The sequence below is a fragment of the Muntiacus reevesi genome, chromosome 7 (assembly GCF_963930625.1).
Source record: "Muntiacus reevesi chromosome 7, mMunRee1.1, whole genome shotgun sequence".
In the NCBI taxonomy this organism is placed as follows: domain Eukaryota; kingdom Metazoa; phylum Chordata; class Mammalia; order Artiodactyla; family Cervidae; genus Muntiacus; species Muntiacus reevesi.
The window spans coordinates 52792694-52818570 of NC_089255.1; the positions used below are offsets into that span (position 1 = coordinate 52792694).

The 25877-nt window shown below is 37.2% G+C and overlaps 1 protein-coding gene across 1 annotated transcript in view; it reads left to right on the forward strand.

The window, feature by feature from the left end:
• PRTG (protogenin) overlaps positions 1 to 25877 on the forward strand; it is a 148763-nt gene that overhangs the window by 63301 nt on the left and 59585 nt on the right. Inside the window, exons 3-11 of the mRNA XM_065940456.1 lie at positions 10158 to 10302; positions 11374 to 11507; positions 13002 to 13139; positions 13396 to 13554; positions 14173 to 14332; positions 15130 to 15377; positions 17583 to 17747; positions 21508 to 21813; positions 24707 to 24895. Of these exons, the coding sequence (XP_065796528.1) occupies positions 10158 to 10302; positions 11374 to 11507; positions 13002 to 13139; positions 13396 to 13554; positions 14173 to 14332; positions 15130 to 15377; positions 17583 to 17747; positions 21508 to 21813; positions 24707 to 24895 (1644 nt within the window). The remainder of the gene's footprint in view (positions 1 to 10157; positions 10303 to 11373; positions 11508 to 13001; positions 13140 to 13395; positions 13555 to 14172; positions 14333 to 15129; positions 15378 to 17582; positions 17748 to 21507; positions 21814 to 24706; positions 24896 to 25877) is intronic.

Sequence of the window (25877 nt, forward strand, 5' to 3'; positions counted from 1 at the left end):
AAAAATGAGAAAATTATTTCTATTTCTCTACTTTATATATACCTTTATGTAAAAACTACATAGTCTGGCTTAGTAGAGAAAAAGAAAAAATTAAATCTTAGAATATCTCTACCTTTGTTAGGGCTTTAAAATTTATTTCGTTGTATAATGGCTACTAACATCCTTTGTTTGGCTTTAAGTTATCATTCTGGAAGGAAAACCAGTATATTCTTAGCAAGATATCCTACTGTCCTATGCTTTCATAATATTCCATAATTTTCCTTCATAATATTTATCACAGTTTGACATTGCTATATACTTGAAAATATATAGATAAAAGTCCATCTAGTCAAAACTATGGCTTTTCCAGTAGTCATATATGGATGTGAGAGTTGGACCGTAAAGAAGGTTAAGTGCCGAAGAATTGATGCTTTTGAACTGTGGTGTTGGAGAAGACTCTTGAGAGTCCCTGGGACTGTAAGGAGATCCAACCAGTCAATTCTAAAGGAAATCAGTCCTGAATATTCATTGGAAGGATTGATGCTGAAGTTGAAGCTCTAGTACTTTGGCCATCTTATGCAAAGAACTGACTCATTAGAAAAGACCCTCATGCTGGGAAAGAATTGAAGGCAGGAGGAGAAGGGGATGACAGAGAATGAGATTTTTGGATGCCATCACTGACTTAATGGACATGAGTTTGAGTAAGATCCAAGAGTTGGTGATGGACAGGGAGGCCTGGTGTGCTGCAGTCCATGGGGTTGCAAAGAGTCGGATGCGACTGAGAGACTGAACTGAACGGCCTAGTAATTTTAGTTAAATCTTTCTCCATCACTAGACAAAGATCCCTGAGGATAGAGCCTTAGTTTTGTTCATCATTAGTTCCTTGACATGTTGAACATGCTAGGCACAGAATAAACAACTGTTGATGAATGAATGAATGAATTTAGAAAAGATTACTTTAGTCTAAAATTGTTCTAAAATAAATATGATTAAAACCCTTTTTGGGATTAGGGATGCAGTTAACGTGGCCCATTATTTTATGAATAATTGCATGATTCAAAGCCTGTCAGCATGGGTTAACTACACATTAAATAAATGGTTTGATTATAAAGATAATGGGCTTGATGTTAACATGTGATTCATGGAGGTTAACTTCTTTGTGTCTTATAATAATGTGTATCTTTGATAGCAGAAATATTCACTTTTTTATATAATTATTTTACATTAACTATTTAAATACTGTTGCATGCTTACCACATAAATAGTTTGGGAGTAACTGGTGCCAAATTAATTCTTTGGGAGCGGGGTTAAAAGCTAGCTGACAGATCTGTTTTTGAGAATGTCCCCAGTCAAAAAGAATTAAAAATATATAGTTGATATAAAGAAAAATATCAGTTCCTTTCAAAGTAACAAAGATATACATTCAGTTTTCTAGTAAGTAGGCTAAGCTGTTTAAGGATTTAGAAAGAGAGTTTCTAGGACAGTGCTTTTGGACAGCATTTTAAAATTGAATCATTTTTTGTGAGTTTGTGTTGTTCGTGGTGGTTTTAGCTGTAATGGATGGTCTTATAGGAGTGTTTAATAGATGGAAGCCACTTGTGAGTCAATTGCAGCCCGTATCAAACACTGATGAATGTCTGGAGGATGTTTTTGAAAGGGAAAGAGGGAAAATGAGAGCAGGGAGACCGGATAAGAGACAGTTATAGTGATTCCATTGAGAGATGTTGGGGCTGGGATGGATGTTTAGGGGGTAAAGTCAGTGGGAAACAGTGACTGAAGAGAGTGCAGGAGGAGTCAGTAGCTCAGGTGAATTCTGCACAGTGGTGTAACAGACTGAGGCAGAGATACAGGCTGGGAGAAAAGAAGACGATTTCATTATGGACGTGGCGAGTTTGAAGTATGCTTTGTAAATTCTAGGTGAAGGTGTCCAGTAGGCAGTAGCAGCCACAATGAACTGAGCAGGATGAACTAAGCTGGAGATATGTTTTGGGAACTCTGCAGCAACAGATGGATGTAGCTGAAAACTGAAACTGGGTGTGATCACCCAAGGAGAATGTGGAGAGAGAAGAGAGCAGAGAATCTTAGGGAACACGGCAGGAGGAGGACTCAGAGAAATAGGAGTGCATAGTGTCATAGACACTGTTTCAATAAAATAATAGGGGAAAAAGGCAGATTGAATATGTGAGGCCTCGAATCAAAGAGGGAGAAGGGGAGACAGCTAGAACTGACTATTATTTAGAGAATTTGATGCCGTGGAGAAGAGAGAGAGTGGGTAGCTGCTTGAGGGATTCATGGTGTAAGAGAGGCCTGGAGTTTTGTTCTCTTTGTGTTTTCAGTTTGGAAGGCACTTAATCACTTTTACAAGCTGAAGGAAAAAACTGGGAGAAGAGTTTAAATATACAGGAGAGAAAAATGAAAACCACAAATATATCACATTCCCAGAGGCGAGGGCAGAGGATGGGATTGTCACGCAGATGATGATGTTGTTCAGTCGTGTCCAACTCTTTGAGACCCCATGGACTGCATGCAGCATGCCAGGCTTCCCTGTTCACCATCTCCTGGAGGTTGCTCAAGTTCATGTCTGTTGAGTCAGTGATGCCATCCAACCATGTCATCCTTGGTCGTCCTCTTCTCCTCCTGCCTTTACTCTTTCCCTGAATCAGGGTCTTTTCTAATGAGTCAGCTCTTTGAATAGGTGGCCAAAGTATTGGAGCTTCATTCAGCTTCAGCAGGTCCTTCCAGTGAATATTCAGGTTGATTTCCTTTATGATGGACTGGTTTGATCTCCTTGTAGTCCAAGGGACTCTGAAGAGTCTTCTCCAACACCACAGTTCAAAATCATCAATTATTTGGCACTCAGTCTTTTTTATGGTCCAACTCTTGCATCTGTACATGACTACTGGAAACACCATATCTCCGATTGTATGGTGCCCAGATGGAGGAGTTGCAGAGAGAAAAAGGGAACTTGTTTTTATGATTGAGTCACGTTTGCCTCCTTCTGTTCAGTCTGAGAGGTACTGATGAAAGTCCCAGGGAATATCTGGCTTGGTTTTCTCTAGGCAAAATCTATTTTGCCAGCAAGTTGGTTCAAAAGAGACCAAGAAGTTAGACATGTTAAGTATAAAGGTGTTTTTGAGGATTAAAGAATAAAGTCTTTATTCAGTACTTGTTTCATAACTTGCTGCAAACCAGAGTGAGATCAAGAAATACTGTTACTTGATGGATGTATTAACTAACCTTATTATGGTAATCATTTCCAATATATAGATGTATTAGACCTCCAACTTACACAGTGTTGTATACCTTAAACTTATACAGTGCTATTTATCAAGTGTATCTCAATAAAGCTGGAGGTAGGAGGGGGAAAAAAACTACCTTAAAGATTGCCTAGAGCTGGGGTGGGAAGGGAATGGCAAGATTAGGGATTTGTAACTGAAGAATATAAAATTTTGAAGTGAGGAAAATATTCTAAAATTGATTTGGGGAATGTTCATGGATTTCGTGAATACACTAAAACCCGTTGAATTGTATACTTTAAATAGGTGAATTTAAATTGAATTTTACACTTTAAATGGGTGTAAATCATATGCAGTGTGAATTATAGCTCAGTAAACCTGCCACCCCCCATACACTGCCAAAATTAAACAAATACACTTGCTGTGTTACAGGATACAACTATTTATCTTTTCATTCTCAGACTTCTGAAACTCTAAAATTCTAGCCCATTTGACCTAAAGTCAAAGTTACTTTCGTTTTTATAGTAAAAAAGCTTAGGGATTTCATAGACTCATATATCTGGGGAAGAAAGGGAATTGTTCAAAGAAAAGGTGGTTTGGAGGCATCATATTGTTTGATTGGTTAGATTGGATTCAGATAAAAAACACTCAATTGCCTAAGTGGTTGGAGGGAAATTACTCAGAGCAACAGAGTGACTATTTTTATTCTTAGTATTCACAACACTGATAAAAAGTTTTATAATACAGATAGCCCTACTATATTGACTTATTTAATTTTTAGAAAAATCCTTTAATAGAGGAGGTATAAATTTTTGTCTCCAAAAAATGATACCACTAAAGTATCAGGAATTGTTTAGAATTAGAGCACACAAAATAATAAGAAGCGTTACTCTCTTCTAATATCACGTCTTGGTATTTGTACCTGGGAAACTCCCTACATTACTGTTTATTTTGCTTTAAGACCTAATAGAATTAGTTCAGTTCAGTTGCTTAGTCATGTTCGACTCTTTGCGACCCCACGGACTGCAGCACGCCAGGCTTCCCTGTCCTGCATCAACTCCCAGAGCTTGCTCAAACTCATGTCCATCGAGTCAGTGATGCCGTCCAGCCATCTCATCCTCTGTCACCCCCTTCTCCTCCTGCCTTCAGTCTTTCCCAACATCAGAGTCTTTTCCAGTGAGTCAGTTCTTCACATCAAGTGGCCAAAGTATTGGAGCTTCAACTTTAGCATCAGTCCTTTCAGTGAATATTGAGGAATGATTTCCTTTAGAATAGGCTGGTTGGATCTCCTTGCATTCCAAGGTTCTCTCAAGAGTCTTCTCCAACACCACAGTTCAAAAGCATCAATTCTTCGATGCTCAGTTTTCTTTATAGTCCAACTCTCACATCCATACATGACAACTGGGAAAACCATAGGTTTGACTAGATGGACCTTTGTTGGTAAAGTAATGTCTCTGCTATTTAATATGCTGTCTAGGTTGGTCATAGCTTTTCTTCCACGGATCAAGCGTCTTTTAATTTCATGGCTGCAGTCACCATCTGCAGTGATTTTGGAGCCAAAGAAAATTAAGTCTCTCACTGTTTCCATTGTTTGCCCATCATTTGCCATGAAGTGATGGGACCAGATGCCATGATCTGAGTTTTCTGAATGTTGAGTTTTAAGCCAACTTTTTCACTTTCCTCTCTCACTTTCATCAAAAGGCTCTTCACTTTCTGCGATAAGGGTGTTTCATCTACATATCTGAGGTTATTGATATTTCTCTCAGCAATCTTGATTCCAGCTTGTGCTTCATCCAGTCCAGGCTTTCTCATGAGGTACTCTGCATATAAGTTAAATAAGCAGGGTGACAATATACAGCCTTGAGGTACTCCTTTTCCTATTTGGAACCAGTCTGTTGTTCCATGTCTGGTTCTAACTGTTGCTTCTTGATCTGCATACAGATTTCTCAAGAGGCATGTCAGGTGGTCTGGTATTCCCATAACTCTTTTAAGAATTTTCCAGTTTATTGTGATCCACACAGTCAAAGGCTTTGGCATAGTCAATAAAGCAGAATTAGATGTTTTTTTGGAACTCTCTTGCTTTTTCAGTGATCCAATGGATGTTGGCAATATGATCTCTGCTTCCTCTGCCTTTTCTAAATCCAGCTTGAATATCTGGAAGTTCTCAGTTCACGTACTGTTGAAGCCTGGCTTAGAGAATTTTGAGCATTAGTTTGCTGGTGTGTGAGATGAGTACAGTTGTGTGGTAGTTTGAGCATTCTTTGGCATTGCCTTTCTCTGGGATTGGAATGAAAACACCTTTTCCAGTCCTGTGGCCACTGCTGAGTTTTCCAAATTTGCTGACATATTGAGTGCAGCACTTTCACAGCATCATCTTTTAGGATTTGAAATAGCTCAACTGGAATTTCATCACCTTCACTAGCTTTGTTCGTAGCGATGCTTCCTAAGGCCCGCTTGTCTTCACATTCGAAGATATATGGCTCTAGGTGAGTATTCATACCATTGTGGTTATCTGGGTCTTAAGATCTTTTTTGTATAATTCTTCTGTGTATTCTTGCCACCTTTTGTTAGTATCTTCTGCTTCTGTTATGTCCACACTGTTTCTGTTGTTTATTGTGTACATCTTTGCATGGAATGTTCCCGTGGTATCCCTACTTTCTTGAAGAGATCTTTAGTCTTTCCCATTCTGTTGTTTTCCTCTTTTTTTCTGCCTTGATCGCTGATGAAGGCTTTCTTATCTCTCCTTGCTATTCTTTGGAACTCTGCATTCAAATGGGTATATTTTTCCTTTTCTCCTTTGCCTTTAACCTCTCTTCTTTCTCAGCTACTTGTAAACCTTCCTCACACAACCATATTGCCTTTGTTTTTCTTGAGGATGGTCTTGATCACTGCCTCCGGTACAATGTCACGACCCTCTATCTATAGTTCTTCAGGCATTCTCTCCATCAGATCTAATCCTTTGAATCTATTTGTTACTTCCACTGTATAATCATAAGTGATTTGATTAGGTCATGCTTGGATAGTCTAGTAATTTTCCCTACTTTCTTAAATTTAATCTAAATTTTGCAATAAGGAGTTCATGATCTGAGCCGCAGTCAGCTCCTAGTCTTGTTTTTGCTGACGGTATAGAACTTCTCCATCTTCAGCTGCAAAGAATATAATCAATCTGATATCGGTATTGGCCATGTGTAGAGTCATCTCTTACGTTGTTGGAAGAGGATGTTTTCTATGACCAGTGTGTTCTCTTGGCAAAACCGTTAGCCTTTTCCCTGCTTCATTTTGTACTCTTAAGGCCAAACTTGCCTGTTACTCCAGATATCTCTTGACTTCCTACTTTTGCATTCCAGTCCCCTGTGATGGAAAGGACATCTTTTTTTGGTGTTAGTTCTAGAAGATCTTTTAGGTCATCATAGAACCATTCAACTTCAGCTTCTTTGGCATTAGTGGTTTGGTATAAACTTGGATTACTGTGATATTGAATGGTTTGCCTTGGAAATGAACCGAGATCATTATGTTATTTTTGAGATTGCACCCAAGTATTGCATTTCCAACTCTTTTGTTGGCTATGATAGCTACTCCGTTTTTTCTAAGGGATTCTTTCCCACAATAGTACGTATAATGGTCATCTGAGTTAAATTCACCCATTCCAGTCCATTTTAGTTCACTGATTCCTAGAATGTCAACGTTCACTTTTGCCATCTCTTGTTTGACCACTTCCAGTTTATCTTGATTTGTGGACCTAACATTCCAGGTTCCTATGCAATACTTTTCTTTACAGCATCGGACTTTACTTACATCACCCATAACATCCACAGCTAGGCGTTGTTTTTGCTTTGGCTCCATCTCTTCATTCTTTCTGGAGTTATTTCTCCACTCTTTTCCAGTAACCTACTGGGCACTTACTGAGTGGGGGAGTTCATCTTTCAGTGTCATATCTTTTTGTCTTTTTATGCTGTCCATAGGGTTCTCAAGGCAACAATACTGAAGTGGTTTGCCATTCCCTTCTCCAGTGGACCATGTTTTTTCAGAACTCTACACCATGACCCATCTGTCTTGGGGTAGAATTAAAGAACATTTTTAAAATTTCAGTTTAATTCAACAGGTATTGTTTTAGTGCCAAGTCTATACCATTCACTGACTTAAGGGATCCTGCAAAGTTATGACCCACTACTTGTCCTTATTGAGCTCAGAATGTGGAATGGGAGACAGTCTTGTGAATATGTGACTTCAATACTGTGGAATAAAAGTAGCAATAAAGGTCTTCATTCTACAGAAGTTTTATAGAAGAAAAAAGTCAGTAACAGCTTCCCAAAGGGTGAGACAAGAGAACTAGGTTTTAAATGATAATAGGATTTCATCAGGTGGACAAAGAGATCTACAACATTTGAAAGAGAAGGAAAGCTTATATATTGTTCAGAGGTATGAAATATAGTATATTCAGAGAATTATGAATAGTTCAGTGTCTGTGAGACATAATTTTAAGTGGTTGAATGCAAAGTGATAGAGTTTTGTAGAGACTAAATAATTCATGAGTAACACAAATCAAATTTGTTTTTTATGACCATCACTCTGGAAGGTAACTCTGATATCAGGACAGAGCTCTCCTAAAGACACTCCTTCAAGACTTCCAGTCAGTTGGTGATAAGGACCTGAATCACAGAGAGAGTCCAGTGTTCTTGAATAGTGATCCTTAAACATTTTAGTCTCACTCTTTATATGCTTAAATCTTGAGGACTCCAAAGAGCTTTTGTTTAGATAGGTTATATTTAACAATACTTTATTATTAGAAATTAAAAATGAGAAATTTTAAAAATATTAATTTTGAAATGAAAACACTGATCAATTACATATTAACATAGCACATTTAATGAAAAATAACTGTTTTCCAAAAAATTTTAGTAAGATGAGTGACACTGTTTTACATTTGGCCAAATATTTTTAATTAGCTTAGTAGAAGACAGTTGGATTCTCACAGTGAATTAGGTTTGTTGCTTTATATCACCCATCATGTGGTTTCTGGAAGCACTATATAAGAAATGAAGGTGAAAAAGGCAAAGGATGATTATCATAAAAATGCTTTTAACCTTTTGAGTCTACTGACAATAGCAGTTTGAAACCGCTGTTTTGAAGTAGTAAGGATTTTTCGTTAAATACACAAAATACTAATTTACCGCCACTCTATCCTTTCTGGAAGGAGATCTTCCTAAGAGTATTTTCGTTATTACTCACTGACTTTGTTCTATACCTCTAAAGGCTCATGATCCATTTACAGATTAATGAAGTCACGTCAAAGGCAGAATTTATTAGTCTTCTGTAACCTCTTACACTTCCCAGTGCAATGCGGCATAAGTCATCCAGCCCTTATTGCTTCTATATTTCTTCATAATTTCTCATTTTATTGATAAATTGTATATATACATATTTATTTTTTGAACTGGGGTTTGAGGATGGAGAGTGAGACTATTATTGTGGCCCTTTCACAATACTTAGCAGAGGAAAGTCAAGCTACACTATTACCTGGAGTCTGGGCTCCATCAAAATGTAAAACTTGGAGGCTTGTCTAGAAGAGTAAAGAAGAATTATCTCTAGAAAATATCAACATTTCAAGACTTAAGTCTAAAAATAGTCTCTTGAATCTGTGTGAGTTTATTCTTCAGACACATCATTTGTCTTCACTTTTTCCTCTCTCATTCTGCCCCATCAATACCAACCTCATTTTATTCCAAACATGGAGTGACATATCTGTGTCCAATAAAAACCAAGTCTGTTTTCATTTCAGTATCTGCAAAATCTCTCTGTTCTCACTGCCACCACCCAGTTCTGTCATTTTTATTTAAACAGCCTGTTGGTCTTTTGACTTAAGACTCTTTTTCTTCAATCCATCCTAACAGTACCTGATTAATTTTCCCACACACTACTGTTACCATGATACTCCTTTGCTTGAAGCTTTTCAGTGATGCCTTATTTTGTACCATGGCACAAACCTGTTTTAGCTCTACTCTCCTTCCACTCTGCCATGAACCTTTAATCTGATTTATTCTACAATAATTAATCCTGGCTGTTACCTCACAATCCTGTGAACACAGGCTGCACATTTCTTATTTCTGTGCTTGCCTTCATGCTACTCCTTTCATCTGAAATGTCTTGTTTTTCTCTTTCTATCTAAACCCAATGGGTTCTTCAAAAGTCAGTTGAACACCAGCCCCTGTTGGGACTTCCCTGATGGAACAGTGGATAATAATCCTTCTGCCATGTGTGGAGACACAAGTTTGATCCCTGGTTAGGGAATATCCCACATGCCACAGAGCAACTAAGCCCATGCATTGCAGCTCTAGAGCCCAAAAGCTGCAACTACTGAGCCCATTTGCTGCAATTAATTACTGAACCCCACGCACCCTAGAGCCTGTACTCTGCAACTAGAGAAGCCATCACAATGAGAAGCCTATGCACTGCAGCAGGAAGTCGTCCCCACTCGCCTCAACTAGAGAAGAGCCTGTGCAAAAGCAACGAAGACCCAATACAGCCAAAAATCATAATAATTAATTTAAAACAATGCTTGTGAAAGGTTTTTACCTGACTAGTCTGTCTTATTGATTCCCCGTCCTCTGAAATATACTAGTATTTGACATTTGTGTTGCACAGCTTAGTGTACCATTGTCTACCATTAGTAATTGCTGGTTTTTGTTTCAGTTATGTTCATTTTTTTCTGAAATCTAAGTTTATTGAGAATTTCATTTTGGGAAAGACTAAACTCCTTCAGTAGGGTAACAGCCCAGTGGTTTTTCTAAAATTATCTTTTAATTTCTGTTTGTGCTTGTTGAGTTGGCCTTATGTCTGAGCAGAAGTTCAAGTTTGATAAGTAGTATCTAGCATAATTTTATTTCCAAGTATTATATAATAGTGCACATACTTACTCTGAATGTGAAAAACTTTATCTTATAGCTATTTCTGCATTTGAAGTTCAGCCAGTTTCTATTGAGGTCCAAGAAGGTGGAGTTGCTAGATTTGCATGCAAGATTTCATCAAACCCTCCTGCAGCCATAACTTGGGAATTAAATCGGACAACTCTATCTGTAACTATGGACAGGTAAATGCAGCTTTCGTCTTTGAAGATGTTATGGAAGGACCAAAGATTTCATCATAAAACTGTATATGGAGAAAGATCATGGTGAAACTCATTTTTGTTTATGATAGCCATAACTAACTTCTTAAAGACATTTCAAACTTAGGCAGAGAATTAGATCATCAGTCTCTGGTACATGGGGCATAGTTCCTGGCATCTTGGTTCAGATCAGAATTCAGATTCTCTTAGTGCTTTGTTCTTTTCCTCAAACATGTTTTCCAACCATGGGACCCCCTGGGCACCTGGATTGCAGCCCAAGAATTTAGGAAACTAAATTACACTTTGACCACTGAGAATAGCAGTGCTATTTTAAAGGTTTAAGTGTTTCCTATATATGCAATAATGGTTGCCCACTTTCACCTTTGCCTACTGCTTAGCAGCCCCCTCTACACTACACACACACACACACACACACACACACACACACACACACACAGAGTCACGTGCATGCATGCATGCATATACCTAGTGCTCTGAGGTGGTCAGAGTTTAGGGGTCAGGAACTTGGCAGCAAATTCAAAAGTTTGGTTCCTGTCCTAATGAGTAGCAGTATTCCTTAGCAGGCTCAAATTGCTTACTGAAATGGTAAAGAGCACTAAGATGGACAAAGTTATTCAAGGAAGAGCTTTAAAAAAATTTACATTCAGATAAATCTTGACGAATACCTTGATACTAATAGGCAAAAAGTCAGGAATTTGGAAAAAATCATACTAAGCTCTAGATTGTAAGTTCTAAATGTACTAAGTACTAAAAGTACTGATTATACTAAGCTCTAAATGTAAATTATCATGTCAAGTGAGATTTCTGTGTAAAATTATACCAGTAGATTTCACAAGTCACATACAGGCGTAATGGCTTACGTTGTAGAGAGTTATAGCCCAAATGAAAACAACTGAATCAAGCTGATATTTTTAGTGTTGAAAGTATTGCGTCTGGCATTTTGAAAAGATTGAGTATATTAATTCTTACCATAGGATAAATGTTAGAATATAAAATCTACTACAAAGAGTTTAATCATGTTTCTTCTAGTGACAGGATAACTGCCCTGCCAACAGGAGTACTGCAGATATATGATGTTGACCAAAGGGATGCTGGAAATTACCGTTGTGTTGCTGCTACTGTAGCCCACAGACGTAAAAGTATGGAGGCCTCTCTCACAGTGATTCCAGGTACCACATTATTTTTCAATTTTTAATTGACCCAGGTATTAATTTTCCTCCTCTGGTTATAATAGTGTGCTTTAAAGTAGTACTTTAATTTCATTTAAATTTTATTGTAATCTAGTTGTAAAATGATCGTTTTTATATATTTAAGCAACCTTCTTCCTCTAACTTGTTTTATATGTTAATATAAACATCTTTAAGAAAGACTGAATTTTTGTTTTATAAATACTTTTGTTTTTAAAATATAAAATGCAAAAAGGCTCAAAAAAGAATAATAATCATCTAGCTCTACCAAAATTTCCCATGGTCAATAAAAATGTATTTGTTCCCAGTTTGGGTTTTCTGTCTGTTGTTTTAGGAAAAATTATCATTTGTAGAAATGATGCATGCTTTATTATAAAGAATAATGTCTATAAAAGTAAATATATTTTTTTACTTTAAACAATGTGAAAAGTACAAAGATATGTTTTAAAATGTCCCTAGTCCATATCCAGAGGTGATCATTTTAGCATTAAGTGTATATAATTTCATGTATTTTGCCATACATGAATATAGTTAGAAGGGAAACTACCTAGAGAGATGAATATGAAGAAATGTGTTTTATTAAAATGGAATTATACACAGATGCTAGTTTTTTATTTTTAAATAATTAAATTTACTTGAATGTTGTGGGAAAAAACCCGTCCTAAAGACATTGTTGAACTTCACATGAATGTTTACTCTTCGCAAGAGATATTACTTCCTAAAAGATCCTTTAAAATTAAAAATTTGTTTAAAAAACCATCACCACTGAAATTAAATTTTTAATGCCGTGTTTTTTAATTTTAGGTAGTATCTATTAGCTTCTTGGTATGAAGCTTAAAGACAAAAGCAATCTCTCACTTCTTCATTCTCCTCACTGTCACATAAATTCCTAACTAACAAGATTAGTGAAAGTATTAAGTCAGTGTTTGAACCTCAATTAAAAGTGGATAATATGGAAACAACCTCAGTGTCCATCAACCAATGAATGAATAAATAAGATGTATTTTATCCATTTAATTAAGTATTTAATCTATTATTATTATTCAATAAAAAGAAATGAAGTTTTGGTACATGGTACAACTTAAATGAACCTTAAACTAATGTTTAAATGAAAAGAAGCCAGTTCCGAAAGACTATGTAAGATGTGATTCCTTTTTTATTAAATATCTGGAATAGGCAAACCCAGAGACAGAAAGTAGATCAATGATTTTCAGGCTATGGGGAGCTTTGGGAGTGACTGCTGATAGAATGGAATTTGTTTTTGGAGTAATGAAAATGCTTTAAAATGGGTTATGGTAATAGTTGTACAACTCCAAAAGTACTAAAAACAGTTGAATTATACTTCAAATGGGTGAGTTATATCTCAAGTTGTTTTAGAAAAGGAAAAAAGTGAGTTACTTCAGAATAGATGTTTTAATTCATTTATTATATCTTATTTATAATGTTTTTTTATCTCCTGCCTTTCCCCTCTTAAAGGTAAGGAGTCTAAGTCCTTCCACACACCAACCATTGTAGCAGGTCCACAAAACATAACAACATCCCTTCATCAGACTGTTGTTTTAGAATGTGTGGCCACAGGAAATCCCAAACCAATCATTTCTTGGAGCCGTCTTGGTAAGTCTTCTGAGGAAAAAAAATCTTTTCCTTCAACTTTGTTTGTACTAGTGAAATTGATAACATGTTTGTATACAACACACATATTTGGCAGTTACATGGCTTTTAACTTTCTGGCATTACAGAGTATAGATGAAAGGTTTTAGTATAGCAAATCTTAGACCTTTTGTGATAATGATTGTTTGGATAGTGATCTTCTGTCAAATTTTAGATCATATATTACATTGTTTTAACTCAAGTGTTCTCTTTGAAATAGATCACAAGTCCATTGATGTCTTTAATACTCGAGTACTTGGAAATGGTAACCTCATGATATCTGACATCAGGCTGCAACATGCTGGAGTGTATGTTTGCCGGGCCACTACCCCAGGCACACGCAACTTTACAGTTGCCATGGCAACTTTAACTGTATTGGGTATGTTTCCTTTCTTTCTGAAATTAGAAGAATCTTACATTTTAACACTTGCTATTTTACCTCTAGCTTACTTCCACTTTTCTTTAATTATGTAGCATTTATGTGAAAGTTGATATGAATTATTATAATCCAGTAATGAAGTTTAGGAGGAAATTAAAGCCCTGTGTTAAAATATGACTAGAATCACTCTGAAGTATTCATCCTATTTGCTTTTATAACATCATGGTCCTTCTTAGTTAAGTTTCCCTTTTATCTCCTCACCCACCTACAAATTCATATACACATTGACCAGTCTCCAGTTTTAATCTGTTGTCTATGTGCATTCACACGGGGCTGAATGTTGGGTTTAGTTAAGTTCGGATCATGACACACATATTTTTAGTGTGTTTGTATGTTTGGTGTCAATGGGGAAAGCCTGTGGGAAGTGGACATCTAACTGAGCAATGCAGAGGAAAGGCATCCAGAGAGAGAGAGATTTTAATAGATGTAGAGTACAGGCAGGAAGCTTAGAATGGCAGATATTTTCAGGGATGGGATTGTAGCATTTGCTGTTCTCTTCCTTGACTGTCTGATTTGTGTTTGTACCACAAAAATGTTTTCTTTTTTCTTTAAAAATAGCTCCTCCTTCATTTGTCGAATGGCCAGAAAGTTTAACAAGGCCTCGAGCTGGTACTGCTCGATTTGTATGTCAGGCAGAAGGAATACCCTCACCCAAAATGATATGGTTGAAAAACGGGAGGAAGATACATTCAAATGGTAGAATTAAAATGTACAACAGGTGGGCTAAGTCATTTTGCTACTATTTTAGATAAAACATAATGATTTAGTAATTCTTATGTGAAATGGTTATAACATCAAATACCCAGATTGGTATTTTAAACTGAAGTAACAATAAGAAATTAACTTAAGACTGTAATATCAGCATGCCAAAATCCTTTTGTATTTTACATGTGGATCATGGAAATGGTAGATTGTAATAAAAGTTGGAACGGTTCTCCAGACCTGACTTCTGGTCCTGGGAAGCCACCAGCTAAGTTATTAGCAGCGTGTCAACCCTTTGGAGTCTCAGTTCCTTGCTCCATAAAGTGAGGAATTTAGAAGGAAGTAATTAAGTCTCTAAGAATTCCTCCACAGTTCAAACTTAATGATTTTAAGAATTCATTTTTATTAGTGTAAATATGAATCTTCTTGTACTGTTCTCATATGTTGAACAAAACTTCTGAACATTTTTATTGACCTGAATTTTATGTAACATTGCAACATTATAGAAATTAGATGCTATTAATGATTAATGTTAATATGCTTAACATACTTCCTTAATAAAAGTCAAATTTGAAAAAAGAGTTCAAGCTGTCGCCTCAAGCCAAAAGGATTTGGATATCACACATACTTACTTATATAGACTTAAAAAATAAGAGTAATTTTAAACAATTCATATAGGTTTTTCCTTAGTAGGGCTGTTTACACAAGTTGTTCTTAGTAACTTGCTATTTAAAAATTAGAGTGCACTTAGCATAACTTTATTTTTATGTCATCCTTAGACGTTTCATTGAAATAATTTTTTTCTTCCTTCAGTAAATTGGTAATTAACCAGATTATTCCTGAAGATGATGCTATTTATCAGTGCATGGCTGAGAACAGCCAAGGATCAATTTTATCTAGAGCCAGACTGACTGTAGTAATGTCAGAAGACAGACCCAGTGCTCCCTATAACGTGCATGCTGAAACCATGTCGAGTTCAGCCATCCTTTTAGCTTGGGAGAGGCCACTTTACAATTCAGACAAAGTCATCGCTTATTCTGTACACTACATGAAAGCAGAAGGTAAGCAATTTGAGAAGTGTTTATTTTTAAGTGCTACTTACTGTCATGGCTTTGTTTTCAATATAAATGATGTTTTACATAATCCACAAAATATTTTTGAAGTTCTGTGGCATTTACCTCTTTTAATAAAAATAATTACTATATGATCTGTGTATCAGTTTTTTGCTAAATTTTGTATTGTTGTATACTTTATGCATGCCTGCTCAGTCCCTTCAGGCCCGTCTGACTCTTTGCAACCCTCTGGACTATGTAGCCTGCCAGGCTCCTCTGTTCATGGGATTCTCCAGGCAAGAATATTGGAGTGGATTCTTTATGTCTTTAAGTATAGTTTAAGATTTTTTTGTTTAGAAATAATTACCATCTGTGCCTGCTCGAAAGTTAGAGTGGTGTACTTTACGAATTTCATTTCAGCCAAGATCAATTCCTTAAGACTCAGTATACCAATTTAAGTATGCAATCACATAGGAACAATGGTGTGACTACTTAATAAAATAAGGTGAACTCTAGTCACCGTAGCATGTTATTTTCAAGGGGGAAAGTAAGCATTTTCAAATTCCTCATAGTATGAATTTTTATATTTTGAAGGTTTTCTGAAATCTCATAGAAGTCTCTAAAAATTGAGCAGGATACTCTTTATTGATATCTCATTTATTATATAAAAGTAGAAATCAAATCTGTGTTAAAATTTTTATTTAGTTCCATATCTGGAATCTTTTTTATCCTCCTATTTTCTTTTAGCAAAAAATGTAGAGGAAATGGAAAAACTAGTTATAAATCCTAGAGATTTCACTATTGATTTCTCATGGAAACCATAGCAGAGGTTTACAGATTTTAGTTGTTTACACAGTCTGCTTTTTTATGCAGTAGACATTCCAAGCGAATTTCAAAGAATAGTGCTCTAATAAAATTGTAGAAACAGGTGGTTTGTTGTTGTTTGTTTTTTGTATTTTGAAGTAGTATTTTGAATTTAAATCAGAGGTCATTGTAGCAAGAAGAATGAAAATCTGATAACTAAGCATGTTGGAGTATGTTAATACCCTTTTTAGTGATTTAAGAAGGTAAAAGGAATGCTGACTTTGGTGGAGACCACTCTTGTTGGCTATTATGGCTGTTTCATTAGAGCCTCCGCATGCAGCTCAGTGGTCTATTCAGAGGCAGAACAAGGCTTTTTAATTTGAACTCAAGGACCTTGTTTGGTAGGTCAGAAATCGTACTATGCAGTTCCTAATTAACGAGCCATTAGCTAGTCTGTTGTGAAATGCCTGTAATCTTGTCTAATTAAAATGCTATCAAGTTAATTCAGAAATGTGGGAAAACTTAATAGTGGAATTTGCCTTCTGTTTTGTTTATAAATCCAGTGTGGAGAGAAGGGGCTCCATCCTTAGAGAGTTTTGATTAAGTTGACGTGCATTTACTGTGAATTGTTCACAAAGCACAGTAGCTGCCAGCGCTCTTGTTCCACTTTACAGGTTTGCTCTGTAGGAATTAAATCGCACAAAGACAAATCCTCTTCTATATCTTGCCATGCATATTTTATTAAGAATTGCTGAGAGAAAAAAAAAAAAGGAAAAAAAAATTGCTGAGAGTATTTTTCCTCTTTGGGCGTAGGAGGGGCGGTGGGTACCTCATAGTGGAACAAAACGTTTTGAAGCACATTCTGTGCCTCCCAGTTCTTTTGCTTTTAGTATAAATAAAAGAACAACTTGTGTCAGTCAAATTTAATAGAATCTCTAGGGGCAAAATGAGACCTTTTGCAGGACAACTTTTGGTTGGTTTATTTTTATAGAGTCGAGCCATTACATTCCCTGCTGTCTCCCCATTTATGTTTAAAAGAGAAAAGACACCGTGAGTTTAAGCAAGTAAGATTTACACTGTTCCGAACTACAGTGTTGTGTAGTAGTAAACTCTGTTGTGTTACTGCTGTGCATTGTCTCTGCTGTGCATTTTGACTAGATGTTAAATGAAGTTTAGAGAAGATTAATTGTTTTCAACTTGATTTCTTCAGGAAAAATTCAAGCTAGTAACTTGTAGCAAAATATGATTACTTTTAGAAAATAAAAACCTTCCTATTCACATTTTTCAAAGTGTCACAAAAATAACAGAGAGATCCAAGGGTCAGTGTTTCATAGTTTTGTTAAATGGTAATGATCTTGTTAATTTAATGTTGAATATTCATAACTTTTAGACACCGATTCTTTAATCTAGGTTTAAATAATGAAGAGTATCAAGTAGTCATCGGAAACGACACCACTCATTATATTATTGATGACTTGGAACCTGCCAGCAATTATACTTTCTACATTGTGGCATATATGCCAATGGGGGCCAGTCAGATGTCCGACCACGTGATACAGAACACTTTAGAGGATGGTAAGAAAACGTGATTCTAAGTTATGTAAGCATGAACATTAATATGTTTCTTACAACTTTAAAGGAATATGTGTTTTAAGAGAAAATATCCTGGTTTTGGTTTAAAAAAAAAACCAGATGTGATAACTTAGCAGGCTAATTTACCATTTCAGATCTTACTTTCAATTTTTTGACAGTAACATGATATGACGAGGATAAAGAGCACTTTTGTTTATAATTCATACAGTTTTTTAATTGGTCATCTGATTTAGTAATAATTTTAAATTCCATGAGCTATAAATATTTATTTGAACAAATTCAGACACATAATGCAAATTTTAATAACAAAATTGTCATTATATTTCTTCAGGTTCCTAGTTTAAATTGTAAATGCGTTGCAGAGTTTTTTGTTTTCTTTACCGAGTGAAACAAAATGTGAGATTCTCTTGACAGGAATAAATGTAATGGCAATTACAAATAGTGTATGTAAAGACTGGAGGTCAGAGGACTTGATTTTCTGAAACTGAAAGTTTATAAAATTTAGTACTATCAATTAAAAAATTCTTATAAAATCAGATGGTTTATTTTTAGAAAAATTTGTGTTTATTCTGCTTAAGGAGGAAAGTATTACTTGTTCAGTTTGTTATCTCTGGTTGGAAGTTGAATTGCTGTGCATTTGAGGGAGGGCCTCCATGTACTCTTAGGAAAGTGAAAATGTTAATCGTTTAGTCATGTCCAACTCATTGTGACCCTATGGACTGTATGTAGCCCGCCAGGCTCCTCTGTCCTTGAAATTCTCCAGGCAAGAATACTGGAGTGGGTTGCCATTTCCTTCTTCAGAGGATCTTCCCGACCCGGGGATCGAACCCAGGTCTCCTGAATGATAGGCCAATTCTTTACCATCTGAACCACAGGGGAAGCCCATATGTTCTTATAATGGTGGGAAATTCTGTCCATTAAAATAGTCCTGATAGAACTGATTCTCCTCCTCTGACTCTTCATCTTGCTTTTCAGGGTCTCTCCACAGCCCATTTTTGTACTCTACAGTGTGAAAGGGGGATTATTTAAAATATACTTACACTGTTCCCCCTTTACAAATGTTTTCTCAGCCATCCTCAAGAAATGATCTTCCTTTAGTTTTCACAGCATTTTAATATAAATGATTCTTAATCTTTTTCTTCATCCATTTAGTCCTACATCTCTTATATTTCTATAATGCCACTTGTATTAATGTTTTTTTATAAATTCAGACTTTTACTAAAGGAAAAAATTATCACTGATCTGGATGCTGAATTCCACATTTGAGTTTATTCCGTTTTAGAGTGAACCATCACCTTTCTAGTTATCTCATTATGTTTAACAACCTCTGACATGCATAAACTAAAGTGAAACACGGGCTGGTGTTTGCTGTTGTTGCTTTGGGTTTATTTGGTATATGAGGTATTGCCCCATAGAAGAAAATGTGTGTAAAGCATAGCAAGCCACTGGTTAAACTTGCCAGTTCCAGTTCAGTTATGATCTCAAAGTTTTCTCCTTTAAACCTTTCCTTATTTTGCAATGTTTTTGTTTAATTAAATTTCATTTTGTTTTAAGGATAACATACAGACTTATGACCCTGCTTTTTCAGTTTCCACATCAGTATCCGCCCCACCTCACCCCATTTCCTCAGCCCGTGCTTGTCAGGCTTCAGGCAAGATACTGGAGTGGGTTGCCATTCTACTTCGTGTGAGTCTCCTAGGGTACACAGCAGATGCAGCTAATATTTGTGAAATGTTTGCCACTGCCTGTTCTGAAAACCTTTCCTCCAGTGGCTCGGCTCATTTAATCCCGACCTAGCCCTGTGATAGAAGAACCATTGTTTTATGAGAGTAGTAAAGTGTAGGTGTGAGAAGGCCATCTCTAGATTTACTTCCTCGTTTCCACGCTTTGCGACCTTGGGTAAGTGATTTCACCTCTCTACCTCAGTTTCCTTAGCTATAAAGTAGAAATAATGACACTCTCTTCACTGGGTTTTTGTGAGAATTCATGTGTTCATGTAAAGGACTCAGAAATGCTTGGTTTTCCCTTTTCTACCTATTATTTCATTAATTCAACAAATATTTATTGAGTACCTGCTATGTGTTATTCAGTATTTAGTAGTGAATGAAAGAGATGAAAAATTGGCCCATAACTTGTGGAGCTTACTTTCTACTGTGGGAGAAGAGGGAGAGGAACAATAAATAAGACAGACACCCAGTGATACATACTAGGTTAGATAGTAATAAGTGTTGAGAAGAAGGAAGAAAGCAGGGAAGGGGAGTAAGGCTTCAGACAGAGATACCTTTTGTCATGGGTTACATTTGAAGAGCGAAAGGAAATGAAGGGGCTTCCCTGGTGGCTCAAATGGTAAAGAATCTGCCTGCAATGCAGAAGGACTGGGTTCAATCCCCAGAAGAAGGGAATGGCTACCCACTCCAGTATCCTTGCCTGGAGAATTCCAAGAACAGAGGAGCCTGGTGGACTAGAGTTCATGGGGTCGTGAAGAAGTGGACACGACTGAGTGACTAACACACACACAAAGGAAATGAAAATGAGGGAACTGGCTAGGCAAATGACTGGAGGACGTGCGTTCTTGGAGAGGAAACAGAAATTGGTAAGGGCCTGAAGCACAAACATGGCTACAGTGGAGGGAACAAGCAGAGAGTAGTAGGAGATGAGGCATAGAATGAGGAGCCAACCATATGAGTATCAATGGATAGGGTTTTGCATGAAGCTTCAATGAGGACTTTAGCTTTTCCTGTGAGTGAAATGGGAGGTATTTTTAGGAGAATAATGACAAGATCTGACCTGGGATTTAATAGCAAATGTGTTGAGACTAAATGGTAGAGATGAGGACAGGGTAGAGAGGGAGATCTGTTTGGAGGCTGTTGCGACAATACAGGCTGAGGGTGACGGTGCAGGGACCAAGGGGGTGGCCATATGAATCACAGAGCCATGGGACTGAATGTGGGGAGTGTGTGGAGGAGTCAAGAGTGACACCAGGGTTTTCACCTTTTGCAGTTGGACAGGTAGTTTCCATCACTTGAGGCAGGAAAGCCTGTAGAAGAAGCTGTTGTTTTCATCCCCATTTTGTATATGAAGAAACCCAGACACAGAGAAATTAATTTGGCCAAAATCACACAGAGTAGAAATTGATATAACAAGGACTCAGTTATGCAGAGGCTAACTCCAAAACTCATCTTAACTTTTAATATTCTTGGCCCATTTTCCTGGAGTGCCAGTTATATTCAGATTATTCACAGGAAAATCATTGTGTTAATGTTAAGCAGCATGGAGATATAATTGGGGATAAAAGAAGTCACACTAATTTTTAAGATACAACTGTTAAACACTTCAAATTATTTGTCAGGTTTTAACCCTGCTGTCCTCAGCTTCTCCATTCTTGTGAAATTCTCTTTTTTGTGTTTTAAGGCATCTTGGTGAAGTTATTGAGAAATATTCTCATGTTTTTATGAGTATTTAGTAAGCTCATATTCATCCCAGACAACATCAAAACAGTCACAGCTACATTGATGAAAATCTTGCTTTCTTTGGTTCTCTAAACTGGATCCTCCCTTCAGTATTTTTTCCTTCCTTTTTCTGGTTTGTACTCTGCTTGACTGGAAGCCTCAGCCAGAGTTGGAAGTACCTCTCCTTTATTATATGATGTGCTGCTGCTAAGATACTTCAGTAAATACTAGTATGCTAGTTGATCATTTTGATTCTAAATATTGATAAGCAATCTGCCTTCTTGTGTGACTAGTTCCCCTGAGACCTCCTGAAATTAGTTTGACAAGTCGAAGTCCCACTGATATCCTCGTCTCCTGGCTGCCCATCCCAGCCAAGTACCGGCGGGGCCAGGTGGTCCTCTACCGCCTCTCCTTCCGCCTGAGCACTGACAACTCCATCCAAGTTCTGGAGCTCCCAGGGACCACTCATGAGCACCTCTTGGAAGGTCTGAAACCTGATAGTGTCTACCTGGTGAGGATTACTGCTGCCACCAGAGTGGGGCTGGGAGAGTCTTCAGTGTGGACCTCACACAGGACTCCCAAAGCTACAAGTGTGAAAGGTAAATGTTGACTATTGAGGAAGAATAACACAGTATCTTTCTTTTTTGTCTTATTTAACTTAGGTTGATATTTTTAAATTTTGTCTTAAAAATTAAAATATTCCATAAATCATGGGTTTAATTGAAAACAATTTAAACTTTTGGTTACTCTATGTATAGTTTGCACATCCTTCAAAGATACATGGGTCCATATTATACAGAGTGAAGTAAGTCAGAAAGAGAAAGATAAATATCATATACTAGTATTGAACATGGAACAAAGGACTGGTTCCAAATAGGAAAAGGAGTATATCAAGGCTGTATATTGTCACCCTGCTTATTTAACTTATATGCAGAGTACATCATGAGAAATGCTGGGCTGGAAGAAGCACAAGCTGGAATCATGATTGCCGGGAGAAATATCAATAACCTCAGATATGCAGATGACACCACCCTTATGGCAGAAAGTGAAGAGGAACTAAAAAGCCTCTTGATGAAAGTGAAAGAGGAGAGTGAAAAAGTTGGCTTAAAGCTCAGCATTCAGAAAACTAAGATTATGGCATCTGGTCCCATCACCTCATGGGAAATAGATGGGGAAACAGTGGAAACAGTGGCTGACTTTATTATGGGGGCTCCAAAATCACTGCAGATGGTGATTGCAGCCATGAAATTAAAAGATGCTTACTCCTTGGAAGGAAAGTTATGACTAACCTAGACAGCATATTAAAAAGCAGAGACATTACTTTGCCAACAAAGGTCCATCTGGTCAAGGCTATGGTTTTTCCAGTGGTCATGTATGGATGTGAGAGTTGGACTGTGAAGAAAACTGAGCGCCAAAGAATTGATGCTTTTGAACTGTGGTGTTGGAGAAGACTCTTGAGAATTCCTTGGACTGCAAGGAGATCCAACCAGTCCATCCTAAAGGAGATCAGTCCTGGGTGTTCATTGGAAGGACTGATATTGAAGCAGAAACTCCAATACTTTGGCCACCTGATGTGAAGAATTGACTCATTGGAAAAGACCCTGATGCTGGGAGCGATTGAGGACAGGAGGAGAACGGGACGACAGAGAATGAGATGGCTGGATGGTATCACCAACTCCATGGACATGAGTTTGAGTAAACTCCGGTAGTTGGTAATGCACAGGGAGGCTTGGCGTGCTGTGATTCATGGGGTCGCAAAGAGTCAGACACGACTGAGCAACTGAACTGAACACATATATATGAAATCCAGAAAGATGGTACTGAAGAATTTATTTGCAGGGCAGCAGTGGAGAAACAGACATAGAGAACAGACTTATGGATGTGGGGAAAGGGGAGGAGAGGGTGAGATGTATGGAGAGAGTAACATGGAAACTTACATTACCATATGTAAAATAGAAAACCAACGGCAATTTGCTATATGTCTCAGGTAACTCGAAACAGGAGCTCTGTATCAACCTAGAGGGGTGGGATAGGGAATGAGATGGGAGGGAGGTGAGAGAGAGGGAATATATATATACCTATGTCTGATTCATGTTGAGGTTTGACAGAAAACAGCAAAATTCTGTAAAGCAATTACCTTCAATTAAAAAAATAATTAATTAAAAAAGATACATGGGTCTAAATGAAATTGAATTACCAAGTTATTTATTAATAGAGACCTAATTAATATCACTCCTGTGCCAGCTCAGCCGCTGCGCTCAATGCAAAGAAATAGAGTGCTCAATTTTTCTGGGTTCCAAAATCACTGCAGATGGTGATTGCAGTCATGAAATTAAAAGACGCTTACTCCTTGGAAGGAAAGTTATGACCAACCTAGACAGCGTCTTAAAAAGCAGAGACATCACTTTGTCAACAAAGGTCCATCTAGTCAAGGCTGTGGTTTTTCCAGTGGTAATGTATGGATGTGAGAGTTGGACGATAAAGAAAGCTGAGCGCAGAAGAATTGATGCTTTTGAACTGTGGTGTTGGAGAAGACTCTTGAGAGCTCCTTGGACTGCAAGGAGATCCAACCAGTCCATCCTAAAGGAGATCAGTCCTGGGTGTTCATTGGTAGGACTGATATTGAACCTGAAACTCCAGTACTTTGGCCACCTGATGTGAAGAGCTGACTCATTTGAAAAGACCCTGATGCTGGGAAAGATTGAGGGTAGGAGGTGAAGGGGACGACAGAGGATGAGATGGTTGGATGGCATCACTGACTCAATGGACGTGGGTTTGGGTGGACTTCAGGAGTTGGTGATGGACAGGGAGGCCTGGCATGCTGTGGTTATTGGGGTCTCAAAGAGTCGGACAAGACTGAGTGACTGAACCGAACTGAATTAATATCACTACTATTTTTAAACAAATCATCAATTTAATAAAAAGACCATAATACTAGGAAGTTCCAGACCCTCCTCCTCTTTTACTAATGTGGAGTGTAATGTGACTGGGCTTTTTGTTGTTAATTGATTAATCACAATTAGATGGTCAAAATTAGGAAATACATATGACTGATTCATGTTGATATTTGGCAAAAACAACAAAATTCTGTAAAGTAATTATCCTTCAATTAAAAAATAAATTTTTAAAAATTAGGACATACTTAATGCTTCTTTGAAAAAACTTAAAATCCACAAATATAATTTTGTTCTTATTTATATGTTGGATTGGCCAAAAAGTTCATTTGGGTTTTCATACACTATTATGGGAAAACGGAAACAAACTTTTTGGCCAACCCAATACCTTAGTTTTTTTTTTTCGTAGTATCATATACTTTTAATTCTGTCTCAAAGTTTAATATCATTGTGTAATTTTTAATATGAAGGGCAAGTGTAATTATTGGAATTCAACTTTTATGCAGCTGTTGATTTAGAATGGAGAGCTCTCCACTCTCCTGTGTTTTTATGGGAATTATGAGTTTTCTTACACATACACATCTGATGAAATTTCTAGCCCCTAAATCTCCAGAGTTACATTTGGAACCTCTGAACTGTACCACCATTTCTGTGAAGTGGCAGCAAGATGCTGAGGATACAGCAACCATTCAAGGCTACAAGCTGTACTACAAAGAGGAGGGTCAGCAGGAGCACGGACCCATTTTCTTAGACACCAGTGACCTTCTCTACGCCCTCAGTGGTTTAGGTGAGTAAACTTGTACAGTGCTCTTCCTTTTTTCCTTCCTCTGACCATTTGGGAGGAAAAGTTATTGGATATAAGGCAGAAGTACTGACCTAATGATAAAAAGAAGTGACTTCACTACCTCCCTCTGTGCGTTCTGCTGCATACGTCACTCAGTGGTCCTCGACTCACCGTTGAGTGACTCGGCAGTGTCACAGGTGCTCGTCACTCAGTCATGGCTGACTCTGCAACCCCGTGCGCTGCAGCCCGTCAGGCTCCTCTGTCCATGGGATTCTCCAGGCAAGAATACTGGCGTGGGTTGCCATTTCCTCCTCCAGAAGATCCTCCCAGCCCGGGGATTGAACCTGGGTCTCCTGCATTGCAGGCAGATTCTTTACCCTCTGAGCCAATATATCTTTCTATCTTCTCCCCACCTTTGGGCATCTGACTTTCTGAAGTTCACTTCTGGTGGAGTGAGATACCAATCTATTCTTGTGACTGTATGGTGGGTGTAGAATAGAAACGTGAAAATAGCAATATTGTTATACCAGATAATCAGATTAACTTAGAAATTAACTTAGAAATTGACATAAAGAGCAAATTAATGGTTACCAGTGCAGAGGGGAGAGGCACTATGGGGTGGGGGAGAGAGAGGTATAAAAATTATTGGGTGTAAGACAGGCTCTAGGATTATGATACAACATGGGGAATATAGTCAATAGTCTGTAATAATTGTAAATGGACTGTAAGATTTAAAATTGTATTAACAAATAACCAATTTTTTTAAAAAAAGAAATTGCCTGAGAGTTCTGTATAGGTTTATTATTTTGCATGTGTAAAAAATATGTAAATTATGTACAAAATAACACTGTTACATATGAACCATGAAACTGTAAATATTTATTGTATATAGTTCTAACATAGAAACACTCAAGAAAAAAGCACTTAATTTTATGTTTGGTTTCATCAGAGTTCTGAAAGACACTGTTTTGTTCCCTATTCATCC